This window comes from Bacillus rossius, chromosome 10, assembly GCF_032445375.1.
Source record: "Bacillus rossius redtenbacheri isolate Brsri chromosome 10, Brsri_v3, whole genome shotgun sequence".
Taxonomy (NCBI): Eukaryota; Metazoa; Arthropoda; class Insecta; order Phasmatodea; family Bacillidae; genus Bacillus; species Bacillus rossius.
The window spans coordinates 34,045,894-34,069,049 of NC_086337.1; the positions used below are offsets into that span (position 1 = coordinate 34,045,894).

Consider the following 23,156-nt stretch of genomic DNA (forward strand, 5'->3'; position numbering starts at 1 on the left):
CTCACTGTCTGGTGTGTGGATGACTGAAATCCTGCAAAGAATGTTCGACTTGTCGCCTCTCGTGTTCCGGTCCTGGCGACTGCAGTGAAGGTCGGTCGCCGGGAGGGAGAGCTGTGGGAGGCAGGTTCGAGTCTTGTCGGCGGGCCCTGGCTGGAGAGAGGGAAGAGAGAGAGAGAGAGGAGGAGACAGAGAGACGACGGCCTCCCTCCTCTCTACAGCCGGGTCATCAGTCAGACGGCGCTCTCGCGCTTGCTGGCCGGGGGGACGAGCGGGGTGTCGGCGCCCGCCTCCTCCTCCGGGGGCGGCTGCGGGGGCGGCTGGAGGGGGCGGTGGCACATGCCGGGCATGAGCACCCCCCCTGGGGGCCGGCAGCCCCCCCAGTGGTGCTGCTGGCGCGGCAGGGTGCTCGCCGCGCCTGGGGGGTAGACCACCCCGACTCCCTGCAACATCAATCATTTGCCTGTTATTATTATTCTTGTTTAGTGTAACATCCAGCTCTCGGTGTACGGCGTTTGGTACGAGTGATTTCGCGGATGGAACGGAAAATGAGCAGCTACTGAGCTGTCATCTGAGGCGGGTGGCGCGAACATAAGTTAAAAAAGCCACAAGGAAAAATTAAATTATTAACTGTTCAGTGAATGTTAACAATATCATAAAAATTCCTTGTTGAAAATCAGGTCCAAGGCTGAGGTGAAGTTTTTTTTTTTTCAAGAAAATATTTTTCTTTTATCAGAGCCGTTTTATGTCTTATATAGTTTAACCCTTCGCTCTGCAAATAGCAAATATAATGATTCGATAGTCGACATAGTTGTTCAGTAATGAATCCTATCATGGGTGCAGAAACTATATGTGTTTCGCGTCCGGTAATCTAGTTAAAAAAAATTGTATGTATTTATCATGCTTGGCATTATTCTAAAGAATTATACGTTAAATTTCGTGTCCAAGTAACGTATTAAAAGTGTATTTGCAAGACAAGAACAAACGATTTTTCTCGTTACCTAGGTTAGATGTTACGCAACTTTGGAGAGTACTGAAAGATATTTTTATGTTTGCTGAGTAGATTTGACAGTTTTTTGACACCGCCAGAGTAAACTCTAGAAGGAAGGAGATGGGGAAGCATTGGAGATTATGTAGGGGGAATTCCAGGATCATATTGGGCTGATTCTGAATCCTCGCACTTATTCAGGGAATTCGAGCTGTGCATTAAAACACTACTCCATGCTTGTTCGATTTATTAATCACTCTTGTTTATTCCTTTTGACACCGATCTCCACTTAACAGATTGTTCCCTGAGTGCTTCTACTCTTGTCTAGTTTTGAACCAGAGACCTTACGCATTCGCGAACCGTATCCACTACATCCTCGCGATCGGGTATGCAAACCACTCTACTTGTTTATCTCTACCAAAGCACCATTTAAGCTTGCCTTAGACGAGTCTCTCTAGAACCATCTATAGACGCCGATATCATCAACCTATACTCTTGCTGAAACACTCTCTGTCCTTGTCAGTGGTTCACCAACTTCTCTCCCCTCCTGCACTGTGACCTTTCGGTCCTACCACCGACACTCTAACCTCACACGCGCTGCAAGTCAGTGATTCATCCGCCAATATCAACAAACCGCAGAGTGATAAAACACGCAGAGAGCGGCGATTTTCCGGCAAGCGACTAACTCAGAGCTGACGATCCAAATCCACACGCTCGCAACGGCCCATGAATACCTTATAGTTAATCCAATATCATTTAAGTTATGATGGAGTCAGATCCTATATATATATATATATTATATATATCATTAAATTTTCAGGAAATACACAGTAGTCCCAGCCCCTTATGGCCAAATTCAATGAATCAACCGGAAAGTTCAAAAGCAGCGAAAAATTCATTTTAATAACTTTTTGAAAAATCTTTCGTTTATGAGATATTTTACTCTTTATTTATTTTTTCCAAATTTTCCCTTCCTTACCACATGTAAAAGGAGAGTTCACTTCTAATGGAGTGTTGTTGAGGTACGTTTGTTGTTTAGCAAAGTTTATAATATCTTGAAATATTCTTAAATCAGTAATAAGTAATTTAGCAGCAAAATCTATACATTATAAACATGCATTTCCACACTCAAAATTTTAAAAATTGTGAACGAAACTTTATATTGATCTAGATATGACTTGATTACAGAAACCTGTCCTATCCCCTTTCAGTAATAATTGCACTATTATTCAAGGGAAAACATATTAAATATGACAATATGCCTTATTCTTATTAAGAAGCCTTCTCCTTATGAAAGTTGGTGGTCCACATAACACGTTGGAGCATGGATACCTTCTTCTGACGTGCAGTTGTACCTCTCCGAATGTCTTGCATCCACGAATTACTCCTCCTACCATTATACCTTTTCCCTTGTATCTTCCCTTCAATGATGAGTTGCAATATCTGGTATCTCTCGTCTCTCAAATTGTGTCCTATATATTGAGATTACCTTTGCTTCATAGTGAGACGCAGTTCTTTATGCTTCTTCATCTAATGAAGAAATTCTTAGGTTGAAATTTTCAGCACCCAGGGTAAGCGTAAGAGATGGAAGAATAAATTATTTTCGTTAAGATTTTGGTCAGGATCATGCTTTTTCGTCCATAGAAAGATATGGAAAACCTGTAGTACCATTTTTAATAAAAAATAAGTATTTGGAATTAAAAATTCTTCAAGACAAATTGCGTCGATGTAATGCCAATTCCATGGTTTATTCCTTACAACACATATGAGTGTGGGTACAAATACTAATATTGACGAATTATTTGGCTTATTTGAAAAAGGCCTGTCACCAACAACTTAAGCCGTACGGGGATGGACGAAGATCTTTGTTTATCACAGGACCGCTACTGCAGACTTAAGTGTGCAGCTACGTAGGGCAACACCCGTGGTTCATAAGCGCGCGGCCAAGAATACACGCAAGTTGGCATAAACTTTTTTTTTTTTGGAAATATTTTGTCAAAATCATATTGCAAACAGTTGCCTTGCTGGAATAGAAGCCATTCTCCTGAATTTGTTATTATTTTATTCTTCAGTTATGCCATGTATCTTAGTTATTAGTTATTTTGTAATTGTTGGTAATATGAGGTACATTAAAAAAATTTTTTTTCCAAACACCGTGGTTGATCGATCGCCCTGAATGTTCCCTCGTCCCGAATCACTCCGTTGCGGGACTAGGCTGGTTTTTCTGCCCAAAGTGCAATTCTGGCAATCAAAGGCGGTTGACTTGTCGAAATTGTGCACGGGTGAGAACCACGTCTCCTCCGACTGAATAACCAGTTAAAAGTTTGATTATGTGGAAATTTTCGCCCAAAGTCGTATTTTCGCTGTGGTCGGGCAAACGCAGTGAGATGTCTGAAGATGTATAGACTTCTAGCACCATCGGCTCCAAGGTGCTCCGGCCTAGAAACCAGCTATCACTGGATTAGATAAAAAAAAATATTTTTATTACCTTTATTAATTTAAGTGGTGTAAATAATGTAAATTTATGAGTAGCAGTGACCACGCTCTTAGGTAAAAAAAATAATCTGCTGGAAGTTGAAACAGAAGTAAAATAGCTGACGTTAAATACGGCAGTCCAACGTGAACGGCCGAAGACAGCTGCCGCGGTGGCGAAGTCAATGTCGATGTCGATGTCGATGTCGATGCTGTGGGCGACGCTCGGAGCCAGGTGAATGACCGCGGGAGCAACGACCCTCGGCGCACGTCGGAACTGATAGTCACGGGTGAACGCTCTTGGAAACGAGGTATTCGCCTCACTCTTCGTCTACGTGACGACAGCGAGTCAGCCGGCGAGGGATTGACAAACAACTTAGAAACATACAACTTAACAACATTCGTAAATTAGAATTCTTGAAATAAAAAATTCCACATAACGTTTGAACCGTCTCAAGCTAGGACGTCCACGATGTAGAAACACACAACGCCAAACACATAACTAAGAAACATCATAACTTAGAAACACGCATCTTTGAACTGTCATAAAATATAAACACACAGATTAGAACATTCATAACTTAGAATCTTCAAAAAATCTACATAACTTATAACTATAAAGATCGAAGTCTTTCGCGGCTATTGCCCGCAGTTGCTTGGCTTCTGGGTTGTTGCCACGTCGAAGGCAAATATTTAACCTATTTTTTGGTCGATATTGCAGTCGTCATCATCAGGAATCAGTTACCTTCTGTAATAGGTAACTGTGGCGTCAAAGGCGAATATATAACCGACGTTTCGGTCGACATTTCAGTCGCCATCATCAGGGAGCAGTCAGTTATTGTATTATATATTCGCCTTCGACGCAGCTTCAACCCTGAAGCAAAGAAGCTGACATTACTTAGAACTAACAAAAGTTTGAACGACAATAACTTAGAAACACGCCACTTAGAAAATATATAACATAGAAAATTATATTTGTGTTTTTCTAAGATATGTGTTTCTAAGTTACGACATTTCCCAACAACGACAGCAAGGAGCCGCCCAAACAAGATGCCGTATCTTGTCGTCGAACCCAACAAGAAGACTGGCGATCCGTCGGTCGATACATCGTATCTCAGTCGTCGCGAGATTCAGACCGCTAGTGCGTTAAAGAAGTTACACCGTGGTTCAGATATGGACGTAGTTATGCTTATGTGAAATCGATGTTGATGACATGCCCCTTGCACTTCAAGTCTTTTACAATATAATTTACTTGATCGAGTACCCATGCTTTGCTATGACGGTATACAGGCAGAACACTCTCGCACAGCCCATTATTCGTGGGCCTCTACCCTTGGCTACGCAACTGCAGTGCCTCAAATGTAGAGAGGAAAAAAAATAAAAAGCATGTGCCATGGAGATGCAGAAGGCATGAAAAACTGCAACAGCCATTGCTATGGACACGAAGGAAGCATCAACACTGCAATAGCAAAATTTCAATCAAGAAGTATCAATATTCTGTAATTTTACATTACTTTTTTCGGGATGAGAAGTACCGAATGTCATATCTCAGGACCTACCGTAACTATGTACAAAATTTCATGAATATCCAAACAGCCATTATGGTGCTGAGTGGTATCAATAAGGATGTAAAAGATTAGCCGCAATCGTTGTAATATTTTTAATAATATTTTTTTTTACATACATCCCATGATTATAAGTAGTGGAAACTTGAGTCACCATCGTAAACAGAACGATATATAGCCTAAAAGATTAATCTAGGGCATAGCCACTTCCTACTTGGCTGTTAGGGATCATGCCCTTTTAAACTCCTCACCATCTTCTGCTTGGCGCCGATGCTGTTGAGCTCCTGCAGAGGCATGCCGTTCCTCAGGGTGCAGTAGCCCGGGTAGCCGTGGCCGGGCAGGTCCTGCTGCAGCAGGCTCCTGGAGGGCGACATGGTCTCGATGGTTGATATGTGCTGCCGCTTGCGCAGGAAGTCCGCGTGCTCCTCGCTGTCCACTGCGACAACACCATCGACTATACACGGCACGGCAACACCACAACTGCCACGGACCAGGATTCAACAGGACGCGAACAATCACGAGCTATTTCGGGACAAACCACTGTAGACTGAAAGTCAGTGCGGCCGAAATAGGATTCCCAACGTGGATGCTCTGGAATGCGAGAAACCGCACCGCTTCGCTAAGCCAAACAACTCATGGATGGTCAAACTAAATACCATAAGAAATTGGACTTATATTGAAACTATCATAACCTAATTAATAAGCATTAACATTTTTTAAATAAAAATGAATTTAATTAATTAAGCTATTTCCGGACATGCATTCCCTCACACGTACCGATATGTTTGCTAGTCACCGCTGAAAAATTCAATACGATGTAATTATGTACTGTAAAAATATTATCACTCTCTCTCTCTACATGTTTTTGTTTTTCACTGCCCAAGGGCTGCAGGGATATAATCTCTAAACACATGTTTGCTAATCACCGCACCAGGGCTGCAGGTTGATATTGTTGGCCGTACAGGTATAATCTCCCTCGCTACATGCGCTGCAGAAATGCAGGTAGATATTGCTGGCAGCACAGATACAGTACGCGCGCCACTCACCGCTGCAGGGCTGCGGGATGATGTCGGGGTTCTTCTCGTCGCTGTCGCCGCTCTCGTTCCCCCCGGGGTCCAGCTTGCTGACGGGGCTGCTGCCGCCCTTGTCGCCGGAGCTGCCGCTGCTGCCGCCACAGCGCTGCTCCGCCGCCTTGTGCCTCTTGCGGCGGTCCTCGTTGCGAGAGCACTGCAGCCTCAGCACCAGCACGATCACCACGGCCACGATCACCAGCGCCGTGAAGATGCCGACCAGCACGCTCATCATCGGCGTGAACCGGAACCCGGTCCTCGGCCGCTCTGTTGACAGCCGTTCCCATCCCGACCTCTCTGGTACTAATATCTCAAATAACTTACATGATATGCCAGAATTTACAGACTTTCGTTTATGTAGCATGATTTAAAAACTTTTTAAAATGTTATATTAAGGTAATTAAAAATACCACTTAGATAAAAAAACAATGCATCATTATGTAAAATTATTTTTTTTCTTTCTTAATCATTTGAGAAATGATGTGAGGAAAATAATTCGTAAATATAAATGTGAGTAAATGAAAATAATGTCCGATAAATAGATCCTATTCAAATTAGATTACTGGGAGAAGACCTGACTCCTTCGGGACAAGATAACTAGACTTAGAAAGCTCTTTATTGTCGACCAGTGCAACCTTCTGCCTCTTCAAAGCACCGCCATATAGTCAAAGCATCATCTGCTGGATTATAATCTTTTCTCTAGTTATCTAAATTTCTAATTTTTTGTACACTGCAGTATTTTCTGATGACTATTACAGTTATACCACAAGTGAGAGTGGATATTGTGAACTCATTATCATTGAATCCATACTCCCAAGTGCTCATGCCATGGAATTGGAAAGATTGGGTTCTCAGAGTCTCGAAGATATGGTATTTGCTAGTGATTACGCATTTTTATGGTATGGTATTGTGAAGGAGCTTGTGTAGATTACAGAAGGTATTCATTTAAATTGTCATGGGTCATGTCAAACAAGTAAAGGTTAACTGCTAGGATTCCCTTTGCAAGCTCTGATCACGGTAATGGTTGTCTCCTATGCTGAGAGGCAGTGAGAGGTGTCATTTAGCGAGCACTTACCAGAGCGAGAGAGAGAGAGCATTAGGATGGATTGAAAAGTATTTCACAGGATAAAGTGTTCTTTGGGTGGTTGTGAGGGTATAACAATTCTGTAAAAGGTCGTGATTAGTGCCAAAAGAACCACTTGTTTTGGTCTTGGAATAAAAGTAAATTTTTTAGCTAGCCAAAAATCTTGTCGGAAATTAAATGGGTGCCCAAGGAAAGTCTGGCACGAAATACAGTTGAGGATGTATGAACGATATTTTGAAAAAAAACCTACAATTTAACAAGTTTTAATTGTTTTGTACGAAATTTGGAAGAGGTAAATCAATAGTCCATGCAATTTTTTAATTTTAATTTCATTATGAAGAAAATGTACAAATACGTTCAATAAAATAAAAATAAGAGCATGGACAGGAATTCTAATTGCAGTCATCCAACCACGAGCAAATAACTTTGATCCATTGGACCAAATAATAAAAACCATCGCAGCACTCTACACTACACCTGTGAAGCAGCCATCTGACCGCCCTTCAGTCACTGATGCTGGTCCCAAATCCAGTGACAGCACCACCCTCGAGACCCCGTCAGTCTCGCCAGCACCACACTGGCATGTCTTGGAAGAGTTGGACGCAGCTACAAGGTAAGGGGTAGAGGGTGCACGGTGATGGAAGCGGGGACGAGACGCACCCTTCTCGGCCGTGAGCTGCTTCTCGGGCAGCCGCAGCGTGGAGGCCTGCGTGACCACCGGCTCGCTGCGGCCCTTCAGGTTGAACGAGTACACGTAGACTAGGTAGTGGCTGGACGGGTCGAGCCCGGCGACGGAGAAGCGAGGGTAGGAGCCGGTCATGTTGACGCGCACCTCGTGGCTGCTGGAGTCGCGCACCTCCAGCAGGAAGGACTGCGGCAGGCCGCCGTTGTAGCCTTCCTGGCAGCGGATCGAGAACGACGTCATCGACGAGTTGGCGACCGAGCAGTTGCGCACCAAGTCCGGCCGGCCTATAAGAAAAACAGTATTTTAATTTGTCAGTCTTACATTATGAACAAGTATCTTAAAATTATCTTATTAGTTCACGAGAAAAGAGAATTTTGTTAACAGTTTGTTAGGTGTACAATAATTTGAACTTAAAATTTTCGGTGTTTGATTAAATTATTCCATATTTTATTATATATACATTTTTTTGGTATCTACATTAATTCCTTTTTATTTGTCTTCAGGTATGAGTTTTTTTTAAAAAAAAGCGATGCCTGTTTACAATGGATAAGGTCAATCATTTCATTGTAGTAGTGAATAAAAGTTAACCAATTTCTATCATTTTTAGTGTCTCCTAAATGTTTCTTATGAAAAAAAGGAAAATTTGAATGTTACACTTTTTGCTCTTGTCTGGCATAAACAAAAAAATATTTAATCTAAAAGTATAGTATATATAGTTATCAAATTACTACCTGCTGAACATTTACACGAAATCTTCTGAATCGTTAGTCATTATCCATGCCTTATAACTTGCATGCATTCATAATAATAAGAGAAGCATCGAATCATCAAGAAAAGGAAAATATTGTTCTCAGTACGTGATTTAAATATTTTAATATTCAACCAGAAAAGTTATATATTAGGACTGAAAACCGAACCAATATCAAGCTACGGATGATATCTTCTCCAAAGCAGAAGTACAGAAAATAAATCCAAGTATCCCATCACAAATATTTTGTCATATGTAAAGACTTTCATAAAAAAAACTCACCAGCGGGGATGATGTGAAAGACGCAGGGCTTGCGCTGGTTGCCGATGGTGTTAGTGGCCCAGCACAGGAGAGTGCCGTAGTCCAGGTCCGTCATGGGCGTGTAGGAGACCACGCTGGAGTTGCCTTGCAACAGGATGTGCGCCGACGGAACGTCCACCGCCTCCGCCGAGTTGTTGAACATCCAGCGGAAGGTGACCTGGGAGGGGTTGGCCTCCACCTCGCACGATATGTTCACCTTCTCCTGCTTGGCCACGCCGTGCACCCTCGTCAGGCTGGGTCGGCACGTCGGGGCATCTGCGAGCCACATGCAGTCACGTAGAAATTGTACATCCGTAAAAAGAAAGGTTAGCCCTGAAAGCCCAGAATCATATTGGAGGATGCCCAAAGTGACATGCAACACAGTAGACACAGTAATGTATAAAACGTTCACCTGTTGAGGGAAAGGTTTGCCCTTAAAACACAGGATAAGATTACAGAATGACCATATTATGTGTGACACATTACATGCAGAAGTTTAGAAATTGTACATCCGTAAAAAGAAATGTTGGCCCTGAAAGCCCATAATCATATTGGAGGATGTCCAAAGTGACATGCAACACAGTACACACAGTAATGTATAAAACGTTCACCTGTTGAGGGAAAGGTTTGCCCTTAAATCACAGGATAAGATTACAGAATGACCATATTATGTGTGACACAATACATGCAGAAGTTTAGAAATTGTACATCCGTAAAAAGAAAGATTGGCCCTGAAAGCCCAGAATCAGATTGGAGGATGCCCAAAGTGACATGCCACACAGTACATGCAGTAATGTATAAAATGTTTACCCGTTGAAAGAAAGATTTGCCCTGAAATCCCAGGATCAGATTACAGCATGACCAAATGATGTGTGATACAATACATTCAGTAATTTAGAAATTGTTAATCCATAAAAGAAAGGTTGGTCTTGAAGTCCCAGGATGAGATTTAAGCATGCCCCAAAGTGGCAACACAGTAGATACAGTAATGCAAAGAATGGATTCATAAAATAAAGTTGGTCCTGAAAGCCCAGGTTTTTATTGTAGTACTGTAGCAGAAGAGAAGAAAGCCCTTCAATCGGACCCGACAATATCAAAGTGGAGGGTTTCGAGCCTTTTTGGGTCACCAAGTCCATCAGAAAGATTGATTTGAGTTTTGTGGGGTCCAAATTTGGTCATAGCCTTAATTTCTCGAGGATGGGTATGCAATCTCCTGCATATAAGTCTCACGGAAGGTCGTGCCAGGTATTCACAAAAGGTTTCCAGGTTTCGGCACGTGTCAAGTACTCCTCTGTCTGGGGTGTTGAATTCTTGTACTCACACATGACGTTCAGGTAGAAAGGTGCGCTCTCGCCGTCTCCTTCGGTGTTGTAGCCGACACACGTGTAGTTCCCAGCACTGGCCCTGCTCACGCCCTGCAGCACTAGGGACTGGTTGGTAACGAGCACCCGCTGGCTGACATTGTGGTGTAGGGTTTTACCCTGAGGCACAGACACATGTGGCATGACGTGACGCTAGTTAATCCCCCTATTTTTCAGTCATGCAATTCACCGATGGCCATTTGCACCATTCGGTTCTTATATCCACGATCCAATGATCTTAGCCCAAAATGATCTCTGGATCATTCGTCTAACTGTTATGCCAACCTGTACTGGGACTACACAATATGAATGGAAGTTCATACAATTTTAATCTGCAGCAACAGTGTCGAAGAAATGTTAGCTGTATCTATATTGATGGACTAAAACGATTTCAAATCCCTACAATTAATTGTGACGTGATGATAAATATTTTTTTATTGTTGTCAACAGGAAAGAGGCTCATGCAGCCACCGCCCAATCTTTGTTCATTTTTAATAACGACTAGAGTATATACTGGTATTCAAAAGTAAACCAGTCTTAAATATAAATATTTTATTTGTAATTACCTCTTCTTAACATGGAGCATAATTATGACGAAATAATGAGCTTTCTTAAAGCACTGGACTAAAATACGAGCATCAAAAGCTTGAAATACGGATATTTCACTTGAGAAATGATTGTTATACTACAACAAATACCATTTATCTTACATGTATTATATATGATCTGAAATTGTGTAGTCATTTTATCATATTGTTACGAACGTGAGCAAGGCCACGACACGTGCAGGTGCACAGCTGGCTGACATGTGGCCGCGCAACATGAGACGTTCCGCGCGCACCTAGGTCGCCGCTTCCCCTCCCTCCAGCCCTCAGCTCCCCGCGCGGCGCTGTTAGTTTGACATCCGAAACCTGACAGCGGCGGAGTTACGCGAGCCGCCGACACATGTTTCGAGAGATTTCTGCCGTCGGGTCGGCGCGGAATGACGCGACTGGCCACAGCCGCACTCGTGATTTCTGGAAAGCGCCTGGGCTGATATAAAAGCCGGGGGACGCCGGCCTCAGGGAGAGAGTCAGTGAGAGTTCAGGCGGGAGGTTTCCCGCGGCGGAGTTTCCGGGGCGATAGTGCCGCGGGTGCTGCAGAGTGGTGAAGTCCTTGGACGAAGGTTCCAGGGCAGGAGTTCATTGGAGTCGGGAGTTCTCCCGCGGCGGAGTTTCCGAGTGATAGAGCGGCGAAGTCCCTGGACGAAGGTTATAGGGCGAAGAGTTCAGTTCCGGGTGATAGTGTCGTGGGCGCGGCGGTGTTCCGAGCGAAGTTCCGAGCGAGGCGTCGAGTGGGATCTCGGCGAAGGGGAAGTGCGACGGCGGCGGCGGAGTGCAGCGGCGGAGTCCTGCGACGGAGGTCCGCGAGGGGTGCTGTGGCGAGAGTTGCGCCAGAGATGTGGCCCAGCGAGGTGTGCGGTGTGTGGAAACGAGTGACTGGGGAATAGACATTTTTAAGTACAATTGATTAATTGGCATTTTTAGTTTATTTGCTAGCAATGTAAATAGTGGCAATAAATAAAACTGTGAGTGTAATAAAATCTTTAATTTGGCTATCCTTTACGAACCCGGTAAATATTTACAATATTTACGACTGGTAACAATAATAACCTGCAATAAGTCCAAACAAATTCTGGACAGGTCTTATTGCGCTGTGTTGATCCGAAATAATTGTCATTAACTGCAAGACCGGTCAGTTAATCTCGAAGTTCCCAAATATCTTAGTTCAGCGATCCAAACACAATGGTGCGACCGAAAATGTGGGCAAAACATGGTCATGAAAAGAGATCTAATAGTGCAACTGGCCATAACAGAAAAAAATTCACATGTTTCTGCTACTGACGTTGTGTCTCCACTCGACTTTGTAGATAGCCGGGTGAGCATCTACTGTGCAGTCGAAGTAGACATCCGTTCCTTCGCGAATACTTTCAGCGTCGAGCGAAGTGCCGAGGTGAATCTGGACTTCCGGAACGTCTGAAACCAAACAAACTTACATCAAACCCAATTACAATTTTTTTCTTTTTAAAATAGTACATTGCATTAAGAACTTTGGCCTTTTTTTCTTTTTTATCGTTTAACTGATAATTTTTTTCATGTACATACTTATATAATGTACAAATATGACATTTAAGTAGAACGTATGCATTTTATCACATACAAAATATTTGAATTAACAAACTGAATTGTTACAATTAAAACATGTCATTTATTAGTCTTTTACTCATTTATTATTGTAATCACTAAAAAATACAACTTTAACTTTTATCCCTTTTGGTGTTGAAATATCTGTAGAGCAAATGTTTTTATGAGCAGTTCAATACAAAACCGAAGAAACCAATATTTATGAATTATTTTACAGTTTAGATTTTTAATAAAACCCAAAATTAATGATTATATTAAGTGGTCTGTGTTTTTTGAAATAATGCTTGGACAGAAAAGCTAAAGTAGTTAAAACACTGAGCTATCCCAAAAAAAAAAATTGTTCCTTGTTTGATTTCAGCATCTCGAAATGTTTTGAATTTTAAACATGGCTGACATAATATTTCTTTCTTCTTGACTTCTAAGTTACAGTTTGTCTGGTACAAAAACAAATTATACTCTAATTTGGTAATTCCCAGATAACACAGGAGAACTGTCGATTCTCGACGGAACAATGACAGCTATGGTTATAAGCAGTGACCCGGGCCAAGTCTCTTATCAGGTTTTTAGTATGCAAGGAGATGCTAGCCTAGGGCCGCGTGCGGCTGTTTTCATATTATTTTACGGGTCGTTACCACAACGCCGAAATACCACAACGCCGAACGTACAATAAAGCCGAATACCATACCACCGAATGCCAAATTGACCGCAACTCCGACAGCCATAAAACTGCTGTGTACCACAACGCCGAAATACAGTAACGCCGAAAAATTTTGGTTTGAGGAGGGGGGGGGGGGTCACAGGAGCAAAATGAAAAACAACAGAATGAATTTGTGTGGTAACCTTACCTAACCTAACCTTTGTGGCAGTCCTGCAATGAAATTTTTCGGGGTTAATGTATTTCGGCGTTGTGGTAATTCGGCGTTGTGGTACACAGCAGTTTTTTAGCTGTCGGTGTTATGGTCAATTTGGCATTTCGGCGTTATGGTTTTCGGCGTTATTGTACGTTCGGCGTTATGGTATTTCGGCGTTGTGGTGCGTCCCCGGTTTTACCGCTCAACATCTCACTGCGCTGCCTCAGCACGAATAAAAAATACCGACCAAAATCAAACGGCCCAATCACAGTGCATATCCTCAACCTCTGCTCGCGCCTACCATAGCACCGCCCACCAGCACACTCGACCAGGTGCTTATTTTTACTTTAATAATTAATTAATTATAATAATTAAGGTTTTCTTGTTTTATCAGTATAGCTCTGTTAATGGCCAACGTATGTTTTTACATTTATATGTTTTTTTCCTAAGTAGCCATTTGTTGAATTTGTGAATTAAAATAGTTTTTTTTAAATCTCGGATCGTGTTAAAATTCCATGTAGATACAGATAAATTACATGTTGATGCTGTTTACGAACAATTGAAGAAGCTGTTTACTGAAAATTTGGCTCATCTTACTCGAAAGTCTGCCGGTCCCTTGTCTGGAAGGATAAAGCAATTTGGGAGGAATTAATGGAAGACTATTTCTGGCATCATGAAGCCCTCATTTACATAATAACAAAGTTACAATTACAAATTTGACTTGTTATATCATTGACATTATTGAATTATCTCTTTGAAAACACCAAAAATGTTAGTATAATTTTTTGCTTTGTAATCGTTTAAAAGCTTAAACTCTTATAAATACTAAAGTATAGTTATCACAACTGATTTGGGATACTACTGCATTTTCATGCCATTATTTTTATTTTCTTTGAGAAATTGTAAACTTTTTTCTAAAAAAGCATTGAAGGTTTTTTTTTATGAATTTTTGTTGCCAGATGTATACTGCTTATTGCCTGAAATTAATAAAACGTTAGCGCACATTTTTAAATAAATTTTTTGGCAAACTATTTGTTTCGTGATCACTCTATACAAGAGGTTTTCTGGGTTTTGGATCACGCAAAAAAAATTCTTTTTTGGTTTACTTTATTTTTAATTTTTCTTCTAATCAATATGCAATCAGAAAAAATAAATTAACGGCGATGAAAATATTTGCAACCAATCAGAGCAAAATTAAAAGTGTTTGGAACAAAATTGTATTTTCATATTAGTTATTTAGATACAAATTCTTAAGAATCAATATTGCTTTGTCATCAAGGCCTTACCCCAGAGACCTGAATAATTTTGTTTGTGTTTCTATATTTAATTCTTAATTAAATATGGAAACTAATGACCTTAATAATGGTAGAACTGGCGTAGCCCTGCCGCAAAATACAGCTCACCTCTTGGGCATCCATTAGTTTCGCAGACCGAGGAAAGTATTATTTACCGTCTGGCCACAGTTTAATATTTAGCGTACAGTTAGTGATTGGAAATAAAAGGCTAACGGTATCGGTAACGTGTAAATTTTGTGCTCAAAAACACATCCAAAAACTATAAAAATGCTTACGCTAGGTATACAAATCTCAATGGATATGTGAATTCAAGTATTTTACAATTTTTTTTTTAGACACTCCTACACACTTTACTGATTTAGAAAGTATAAACAAAAAAATTCATCATATATATGTATATATATTATACTGACAAAATCACTTACCCTAAAAACTAAAGTTACAGGTAAATATCATAAAATTTATGTTACGCAAAGTGATATGAGAAATATTTATGGATGCATTAAGCAACAAGCATTTTATCGTTTTACTTAAGTACGCATTGCAGGTGGTATCATTTATGTCGCTCTTAAAGCTTATACTGCCGCTTTTTGCCGCTATAAAAGCTGCTGTAAGAGGTCCTAAAATAAAAGTCAAAAACATTCAATTTTTACAGTGGCCTCTTAAGTCGTATATTTATTGGTAGTCATCAAAATTTAAATTATTATTAAAAACATTTATTAGAGCAATTTTTCTTTGTAAGCGTTACTTGTAAATAAATTCTAATAAATAAATCTTTAACTTAATTTAATGACGTGTCGGATTATGTTTTGATTTCTGATTAATTTTTAATGCTAAAACTTACAAATATATTGCATTTGTAGGTAGAAAATCTTTGAGTAATATTACGACCAGCCAGACCGACTCTTAACAAAAAAGCGCTCACGAATACAATTCTCTACCTCAGATATAAATAGCATGTTCATCATTTTATTGGCTATAGTTGGAACCATGTCGTTTACGTATATTTATCGTTTGATGTATTGTATAGGGCATTCAAATCATAGGCCTATGTCCTTACATCTAAAGCTGTAAAACACTATTTCCAAAAAAATATTTATCTTAAACAATTAGGCTTCCATTTGGAAAATCCTTGTCTTTAAAAAAAAAAATTAAATAAGTAATTAGAAAAGAGATTCTTCTTACTAGCAAAGAAACCCCAAAATAAATAAAGTTGAAACTAATGGAAAACCTGAGCACTCCCGAAAATTTACAATTTTGAGACATAGTGTCGTTTAATTACTGAAAATATTATTTTTATCAACTGAAATAATAATAGTAGGTAACTGCTCCCTGTTGATGGCGACTGCGCTGTCGACCGAAACGTTGGTGATTTATTAACCAAGGACGCGGCTACAACCCAGAAGCCAAGCTACTTCAGACAATGGCCCTGACAGCCTGCGAAAATTATGCAATAATAATTATTTATCAAAGATTAATAATTTTCCTTAACTATTTTATTGCTGGCAACAAATCCGAAGTGTAGTAACAGATTAAAAAAACCTGTTCCATTCCAAACATAAACAACAAAATTAGATACATTTATTTCTGAGTTGATGTCACTGCTGTTATGATCAATGCACTCTAATTAGCCTAGTTGGCTCTCGGCGGGTCGTGTGTGTTACTGGGACACGGAGAGAGGTCCGGCGCTGCTTTCAATTTCCCTGCGTGCCCGCCGAGCGCCACTCTGCCAAATTGCTCGATAAATCTCCCGGTCACAATTCCTTGCGTTTCATCCCACGGCGTCCTCTTTTTTTCAACGGCCGTGGAAACAGAAGTGAAAAAAAAAGAAAGACATTCTCCATCCGAATTTCCATTTTGCTCAAGATTCTCAACACCATTACTTTCTTTACTCGTAATGGTTCTCTTAATAAAGATATGTTAAGTAAAATTATAGCCTTTTGTAAGAATTTGCTTACTTTGTGTTAAAGGATTATAAAGATATTGTCCCTTATTTATAATTCTTATGAATATTCTTATGAACCTATAAAAATATTTAACTATAAATTAAAAACCAAACCATTTCATTAGCAATTAATTTATTTCATATTTTGTGATCCTGTTGTTATAAATTGAACAAAGGATCGTGTAGTTACGTTGTTCAAAACAAACAGAAAACACTGTGAGTTTATAAGATGGTAGTGTTAGCGACAGCGGTGGACTAACTTCCTAAAGACAAGTAAAACACTTGCTTGAACCATATGTCAATATAATACATTGTGTCAGAGGGTTCTTTGCTGAGGGAGCTACAATTTTCGAGCTTTATGAAAATTCCGATCGCATGAAGGGAATAGTTGGGTACGCGGTGGGGGAACCGACAGAGTAGAAGACGGCAGGGAAGAGGTAGAAATTAGGCAACATACTTGCACACATGCGTGCTTGCAAACTTCCATTCTTTAACACTTGCGTACTTGCACACTCGCATTCTTACTCAATTGCACACTTGCATAGTTGCACACTCGCACCCTTGCCCACTTGAACACTCGCATACTTGCCCATTTGCCTCGCATACTTGCTAACTTACACTCTTTCATAATTGCTTACATGTATAGTTGAACACTTGAACACTTGCGTTCTTGCACATTTGCACACTTGGATCCTTACATACATTCACACTTGCATACTTGCGCAATAGAGTGTTTTAGCGCTCTCATACTTTGCATTCTCAGCCAAAGAGAATTCAGTTCCCTATTACTAATAATATACGAGGGATATCCGTAAAGTAAGTACCATGTGGTCATTAAAAAAAATCAACTCGCGAGAAAAAGTTTTTATTGACAGTTTTAGTTTACTACATATATACTTCGCATTTACAAATAGTCACCACTCAGTTACAGGCACTTTTCGTGACACTCTGCATATAAGTTCGTCGCCTGCGAATGGAACGGACGCCTTGGCCATAGGCATTACGGAATTGGAATACGCAATGCCTTACTAGAGTCGAAAAATGATGGCTACAGTTTTTTTGGATCGAATAAGGCGTCATTTTAGATGAGTTAGTGAAACGTGAGTCATGAAAATTATCGCAAAAGTTAAAAAATTACGATTGTCAACTGGTTTATTTCCCAGGCGACCAAAATCTCCGCAGAAGGGTAAAAAAAAAAAAAAAAAACAACTAGTGCAGCGATACGAAAAGTGCTTGGAACTGAGTGGTGACTAAGTGAAAATGTGAAGTAGAAACGTAGTAAACTAAAAATGTCGGTGAAAATGGTACTTACTTTACGGACATCCGTCGTAATAACTAAGTTTCTACTTATGTGGTGCGTAGACTCCATGCACACGCTTTTTTTTTTTTTTTAAACCCTGCGATCTCAACCATAAAGCCCTGCCGCCCTGGGTCCTCCTTTGGGCGAGGAAACGGATACGCCGTTCCGCGCAACCGGGAAAGCCGTTAAAAGCCCCGGCTATGACGAGAGACTTGAGGCCACCCATCCCAGCATCTAACCAAACAGTCAACTGTGTCCTTAGCCCTTTGACGTTATCAGTAATGATCGCCCCCCTACCCTGGTCCACCACATCACCCTGGGACGCCTCAGTCACCCAGTGAACCCGTGGTCCGGCGGAGGCCTATCCAACCTCTGTTCAGGCTGGTGACTGGAGCTCTGCCCGACAAGAGTCTAGCGGCAGCAACTTTTTAATATGTAGCTATCCAGCGCTAGGAAACCGTTTACATGATTTCACAGTATCTTTAATGTAGCTATCCTAACCAAATCAAGCGTCCACAATGTTTTAAAGTTTTTATAACGTAGCTAACCTAAACTAATTGACCATTAGTTATCATGTCTTTACCTGAAAATTACAAGTTGCGTAAAATTGCAAGGGAATATGGGGCGTCCCGAGAATATTTGTGGAAGACAAAGACTTCCTAGACTTTATTCGGTATGAAAAATATACAAATCCATGAAGTACGTTTCTTCAATTAGGTATTTTCCTCTAAAAACGATTACAAATAAATACCGTTGCCTTGTTTATGGCCTTTCCTTTAAACAGCACCTCCATATTTATTTACAATGAACCAAAAAAAAAAACCGAAAATTCACGATCGGACTTTTTGCTCTCTCGTCAGTGAAAAGAAGGCTTCCCGTTGCGGGATCACGCCGCCGGCCCCGGAACGAGCGTCAGCGGTGCGGCATTTGCAGCCAGTTGCAGGAAGTAGCGTTGCTGCCGCTAGACTCTCGTCTCTGCCCGTCGAAAGTCACTGCGTCCCCAGCCTCGTCGACAGTCGACGTCAACGATGACCGATGTCGAGATGCCAGCTGAGCACTGATGGGATGAATAGAAGGGATACGCGTGATCCGGTAACTACTTCTCATCCTTTGTTCACAACACGCCCAGGGTCATCTAGAGCACTCAAGTGCAATCATCAAAGCGAGGCATATATGCATCGTCAAGTCTGCTAACCAGTGAATCCGCGGAAAAAAATAAATCATGGCCCTACAGTCACTCGAACGTGACGATTATGTTGGGAAATAGTAACCTAATGATGGCCTCGTGTGCAGAGGACAAAGCTTGGTCTATAATTATCATAGCATTAATATGGTAGGACCAAAACAAATATTTTGATTATAAAATTCTAATAGGGCTCTAATGTTGCGTATTTTCATGCTGATCAACGAAACTGAAATTACGAACATTTTATCCCTAATGTGACAACTCAAAATGAAGCGCGTAGTTTCTAAATGGCTACAATTCCCCCCCCCCCCCCCCCAAAAAAAAATAAATAAAATGAAACCTAGGTAATTCCAATATTTTGAGCGAAAATAAAATAAATATTTTTTGGTAATTTTTGATAAGTAAACATATTAGCTCACGATATAAGGCATTTTGTAGGAGTAATTTCGTTAACGTAACGAAAGTTGCATAGAACGAAAATATGTTACCATGGTGCTGGCATCTGTGGAGTATTACGCAAGCCAAAGTTATAGATACAAAAAGAAAAGTTGGAAGTATTAACTGTTTATTGAATTCAAAACCGAAGGGCCGGGGTTTTAATAAAATACATTGTCAAAAAATCAGGTACAAAGCAGGTTTTTCGTACTTTTCAAGTCTTTTTCGGTTTTATTGGAGCCATTTAATTTTATAGTTTAACCATTTCGCTATGCAAATCGGATTATTTCGATAGTCGACGTAGCTGCTCCGGCAGCAAAAAAAAAATGTAGTTGAAAACACAATTTGCGTTATTTTATCACGCTCCGTTTTATTTTAAAGAAATTTAAGTTGAATTTCTGACTCCGGGTTTCGTATTAAAAAAAAGTTATTTATTTGCAACATGAGATCACATTAATTTGCTAGTTACCGAGATTGGATGTTAACACATCACTGGCGAGTACTGAAATACTCTCTCATCTTTTTTCCCCTCCAACTTTTTATAAGCTTATTACTGCGGCGAACTGAAGATCCTATGTAGGTTTTCCTTGGTTAGCTTTAAGGATTCGATACTAAGAAGAACGACTTTATTTTTCTGTCCCGCGGTGTGAGAGAACGGTGCCGCGCGTGTCCGTGACTCACACTGTATGTCGAGCTTCCAGCCGTCCTCCAGGGCCTCGCTGGAGAGGACCGTGTTCTCCGCGCGGCAGGACAGGTACCTGCCGGCGTCCTCCTTGGAGGGCCGCAGAGTCAGCGTGCTGGTAGTCGTGTTGCCGTCGCTGGCCGTCTGAAATCAGTCACACGGGACACCACAGGTCAGCGACACTCACGGAACCATTTAGGCCAGGGGGGGTTGTCTGTAAAGTCTGGTTAACGGACGATAATTTTACGTGATAACGTCATAAGAAAACATTGATGAAATGATTGCATACTTTTATGAATAAAATTGAATCATTTTAATTTTCAAAAGGAAAGAATATATACTTGAAATTATACTAGTAATCAGATTTTTAAAATGCAAGAAAAATTAACCTTTATTGCCGAAATTGTTGTTGTAATAAGCAATGAAAACCACATTAACTTTTCACTTCACTTTATAAACAGTCGACGAAACAGTTCATGTGTCGCGGATAGATAGAGCGATTCGTTCGGTTCGCGTCCGTCACCGTAGATGGCAGCACCGTAGGGGAATAATATTATTTCGTTTTTGTAATACGATTTTGTAACAAATACGCATCTCAAATACACCAAACTTATTTATAATGTGTTGCAATATTTTTTTTAAAAACATTGTGCAAAAGATCCCGGGTGTAATTTGAATTATTATGTTTAACTGTAAAATACCATTGTTCGTACAAAAACGTATTTGAAAATTCAACATTACTTTTAAATAACCGTTCCGATTGTGCTGAAAATATGTGGACAATCGTTATATTACATAATTTTAATAGTTCAAACGACGAGAACATTATTGAAAAGTCAAATCGATGGTTGTTCCAATCGAGTGGAAGAGAGATAGATGCGGCGCAAGCGTACAATGAGCGCAACGGGAAACATCGTATTGGGACAATGTGCGTTACGGGACACTTTTTCGTGCGTGCAGCCGGCGTTCATCGATTTATTAGACGTTGTCACGTCAAAAAGTATATATTTCATTAGCCGTTTAGGTATATTTACTTAGCCATAGTCAAACCAATATTTTTTTGAGCCAAACAAGACCTTTCTTTTAGAGTAAATTTCTTCATCGGGCTTCTTTGTGATAATTCATGTATATTGCGAACAAACATTTATACAAATTGTCAAAAATTTTTTTTTGAAGAGTTTTTTTTGTGTGAATATACATATAATATAACGTGATAGATACAATAAAATTCATAGTGGTGGAACATTGTGGAAAAAAATATTGAGCGTGTGCTTTGTATTTGTTCGTTGGTAAAGTATGGACCATGCAAGAAGAAAATTGGCCACCTTGGCTTTAAGGTCGTGTTTTGAACGTAGAATCTGAGGACACGCAACGGCTCTCTCTACCTTCGAAAGCCCGTCACTTCAGCGTGGCGTCCGAACCGCGCGACATCGGAGAAGCTTAATTTTCTGGAGATGATTTCGTAAAAAAAAAAAAAAAAAAAAAAAATCGTCGGCGCGCACGGGGTAAAAAAAAATTAATTAATGGTTTTTTAAAACGCGCGGATGACATACCGGGATGAAAATCACCCCGCGTTTGATGGACGACCGGTAATTGATCGTGCGGACTCGAGCTCGTAGGTCGTCGGAAGAAATTATTTATAATTATTTAATTTTTTAAGCTGCGAAAGAGAGCCAACAACGTAGGAAGGCCATCCTGCTAGCCCTGCGGCTCAGTTCTACTCGCCAATATTTTCATTTCATTTTCTTGTCGTCATTGTTGTTTAAAGGAATTTCCTGTTCAGATATATATACATATATATACATATATATTTCAGTTTATTATTAGTTCAAATTTTTAACTAACATGTATCTAAAGCAGGTTGGCATCTGGGTTGTAGCCGTTTCCTTGGCAAATAATTCCACCGACGTTTCGGTAGATATTTGCAGTCGCCATCATCAGGGAGCAGTAACCTACTGATGATGATGATGACTGCAACGTAGACCGAAACGTCGGTGAATTATTTGCCAAGCACACGGCTACAATCCGGAAGCCAAGCTATACTTCAGACAATGGCCGTGGAAGCCTACGAACATTATCAAAATGTATCGCCTCAAAATTTATTTAACAGCGTTAAGGGCCCTGCTTATTTGCGCACACATACCTTGTGCGTGGTTGTGCTTTAAATTCACCACAACAACAAAAAAATAAATCACAAGCTATTTGAAATTTACTCAATTTATCCGATCGGTATCTGTTAACGAAAATCAATTTTATGATTAGGCTGAAGAGGGATTAGTAGTTTCTGTTTCCGATATTTTGTTTTATAAACAGTATGTTTAGAAGAGTGAAAATGGTTTGAAACGCTTTTTTTTTCTCCTTTCAGAATAATACATATTTAGGCATGAAACATAAGGTTCTGATTTCTGGAAGCACAAACGGGGCTCGCATTTCGCCATAATCTTTATTTTTTCCCCGCTGTATAGTGTTATGCTTACTGCCTGAATCTCATTGTTTTCCTTTGCACGACGAGGAAGCCTGCGCGCCAGTTTACACCTTCAGCTTAGAGGCAATACAGCGCTAGAAGCACCAGCGAGAGTCGCACTTATCGTCCCGCCTCGCCAACACACTCACGGCCTTCAATAGGCCGGGGGGGGGGGGGGGGGGAGGGGACATGTTCTCAAATGTACATTTCTAACTTCTTGACGTAACAACGTCTAATAAATCGATGAACGCCGGCTGCACGCACGAAAAAGGATGACTCATTGTTCCGTTACACACATTGTCCCGTTACGCACATTGTCCCGTTACGCACATTGTCCCGTTACGCACATTGTCCCGTTACGCTTTGTTCCGTTACGCTCATTGTACGCTTGCGCCGCATCTATCTCTCTTCCACTCGATTGGAACAACCATCGATTTGATTTTTACGAGGCACATTAAACTTGAAACACTCCCATTAGTTTCCTACTTTTCCTATAATCGTCCTATCCTTAACAGAATAACACAGATTGGAAGAAGTTAAATAGC

At 40.6% G+C, this 23,156-nt stretch overlaps 1 protein-coding gene across 1 annotated transcript in view; it reads right to left on the reverse strand.

The window, feature by feature from the left end:
* Positions 1-230: 230 nt before the first annotated feature.
* Positions 231-23,156, reverse strand: part of LOC134536317 (hemicentin-2-like) — a 365,105-nt gene continuing 342,179 nt past the window's right edge. The window contains exons 7-15 of the mRNA XM_063376068.1: positions 20,147-20,291; positions 12,155-12,285; positions 10,231-10,390; positions 8,892-9,185; positions 7,837-8,145; positions 6,069-6,359; positions 5,274-5,458; positions 3,594-3,734; positions 231-440 (exon numbers count right to left, since the gene is read on the reverse strand). Coding sequence (XP_063232138.1) covers positions 231-440; positions 3,594-3,734; positions 5,274-5,458; positions 6,069-6,359; positions 7,837-8,145; positions 8,892-9,185; positions 10,231-10,390; positions 12,155-12,285; positions 20,147-20,291 — 1,866 coding nt within the window. The remainder of the gene's footprint in view (positions 441-3,593; positions 3,735-5,273; positions 5,459-6,068; positions 6,360-7,836; positions 8,146-8,891; positions 9,186-10,230; positions 10,391-12,154; positions 12,286-20,146; positions 20,292-23,156) is intronic.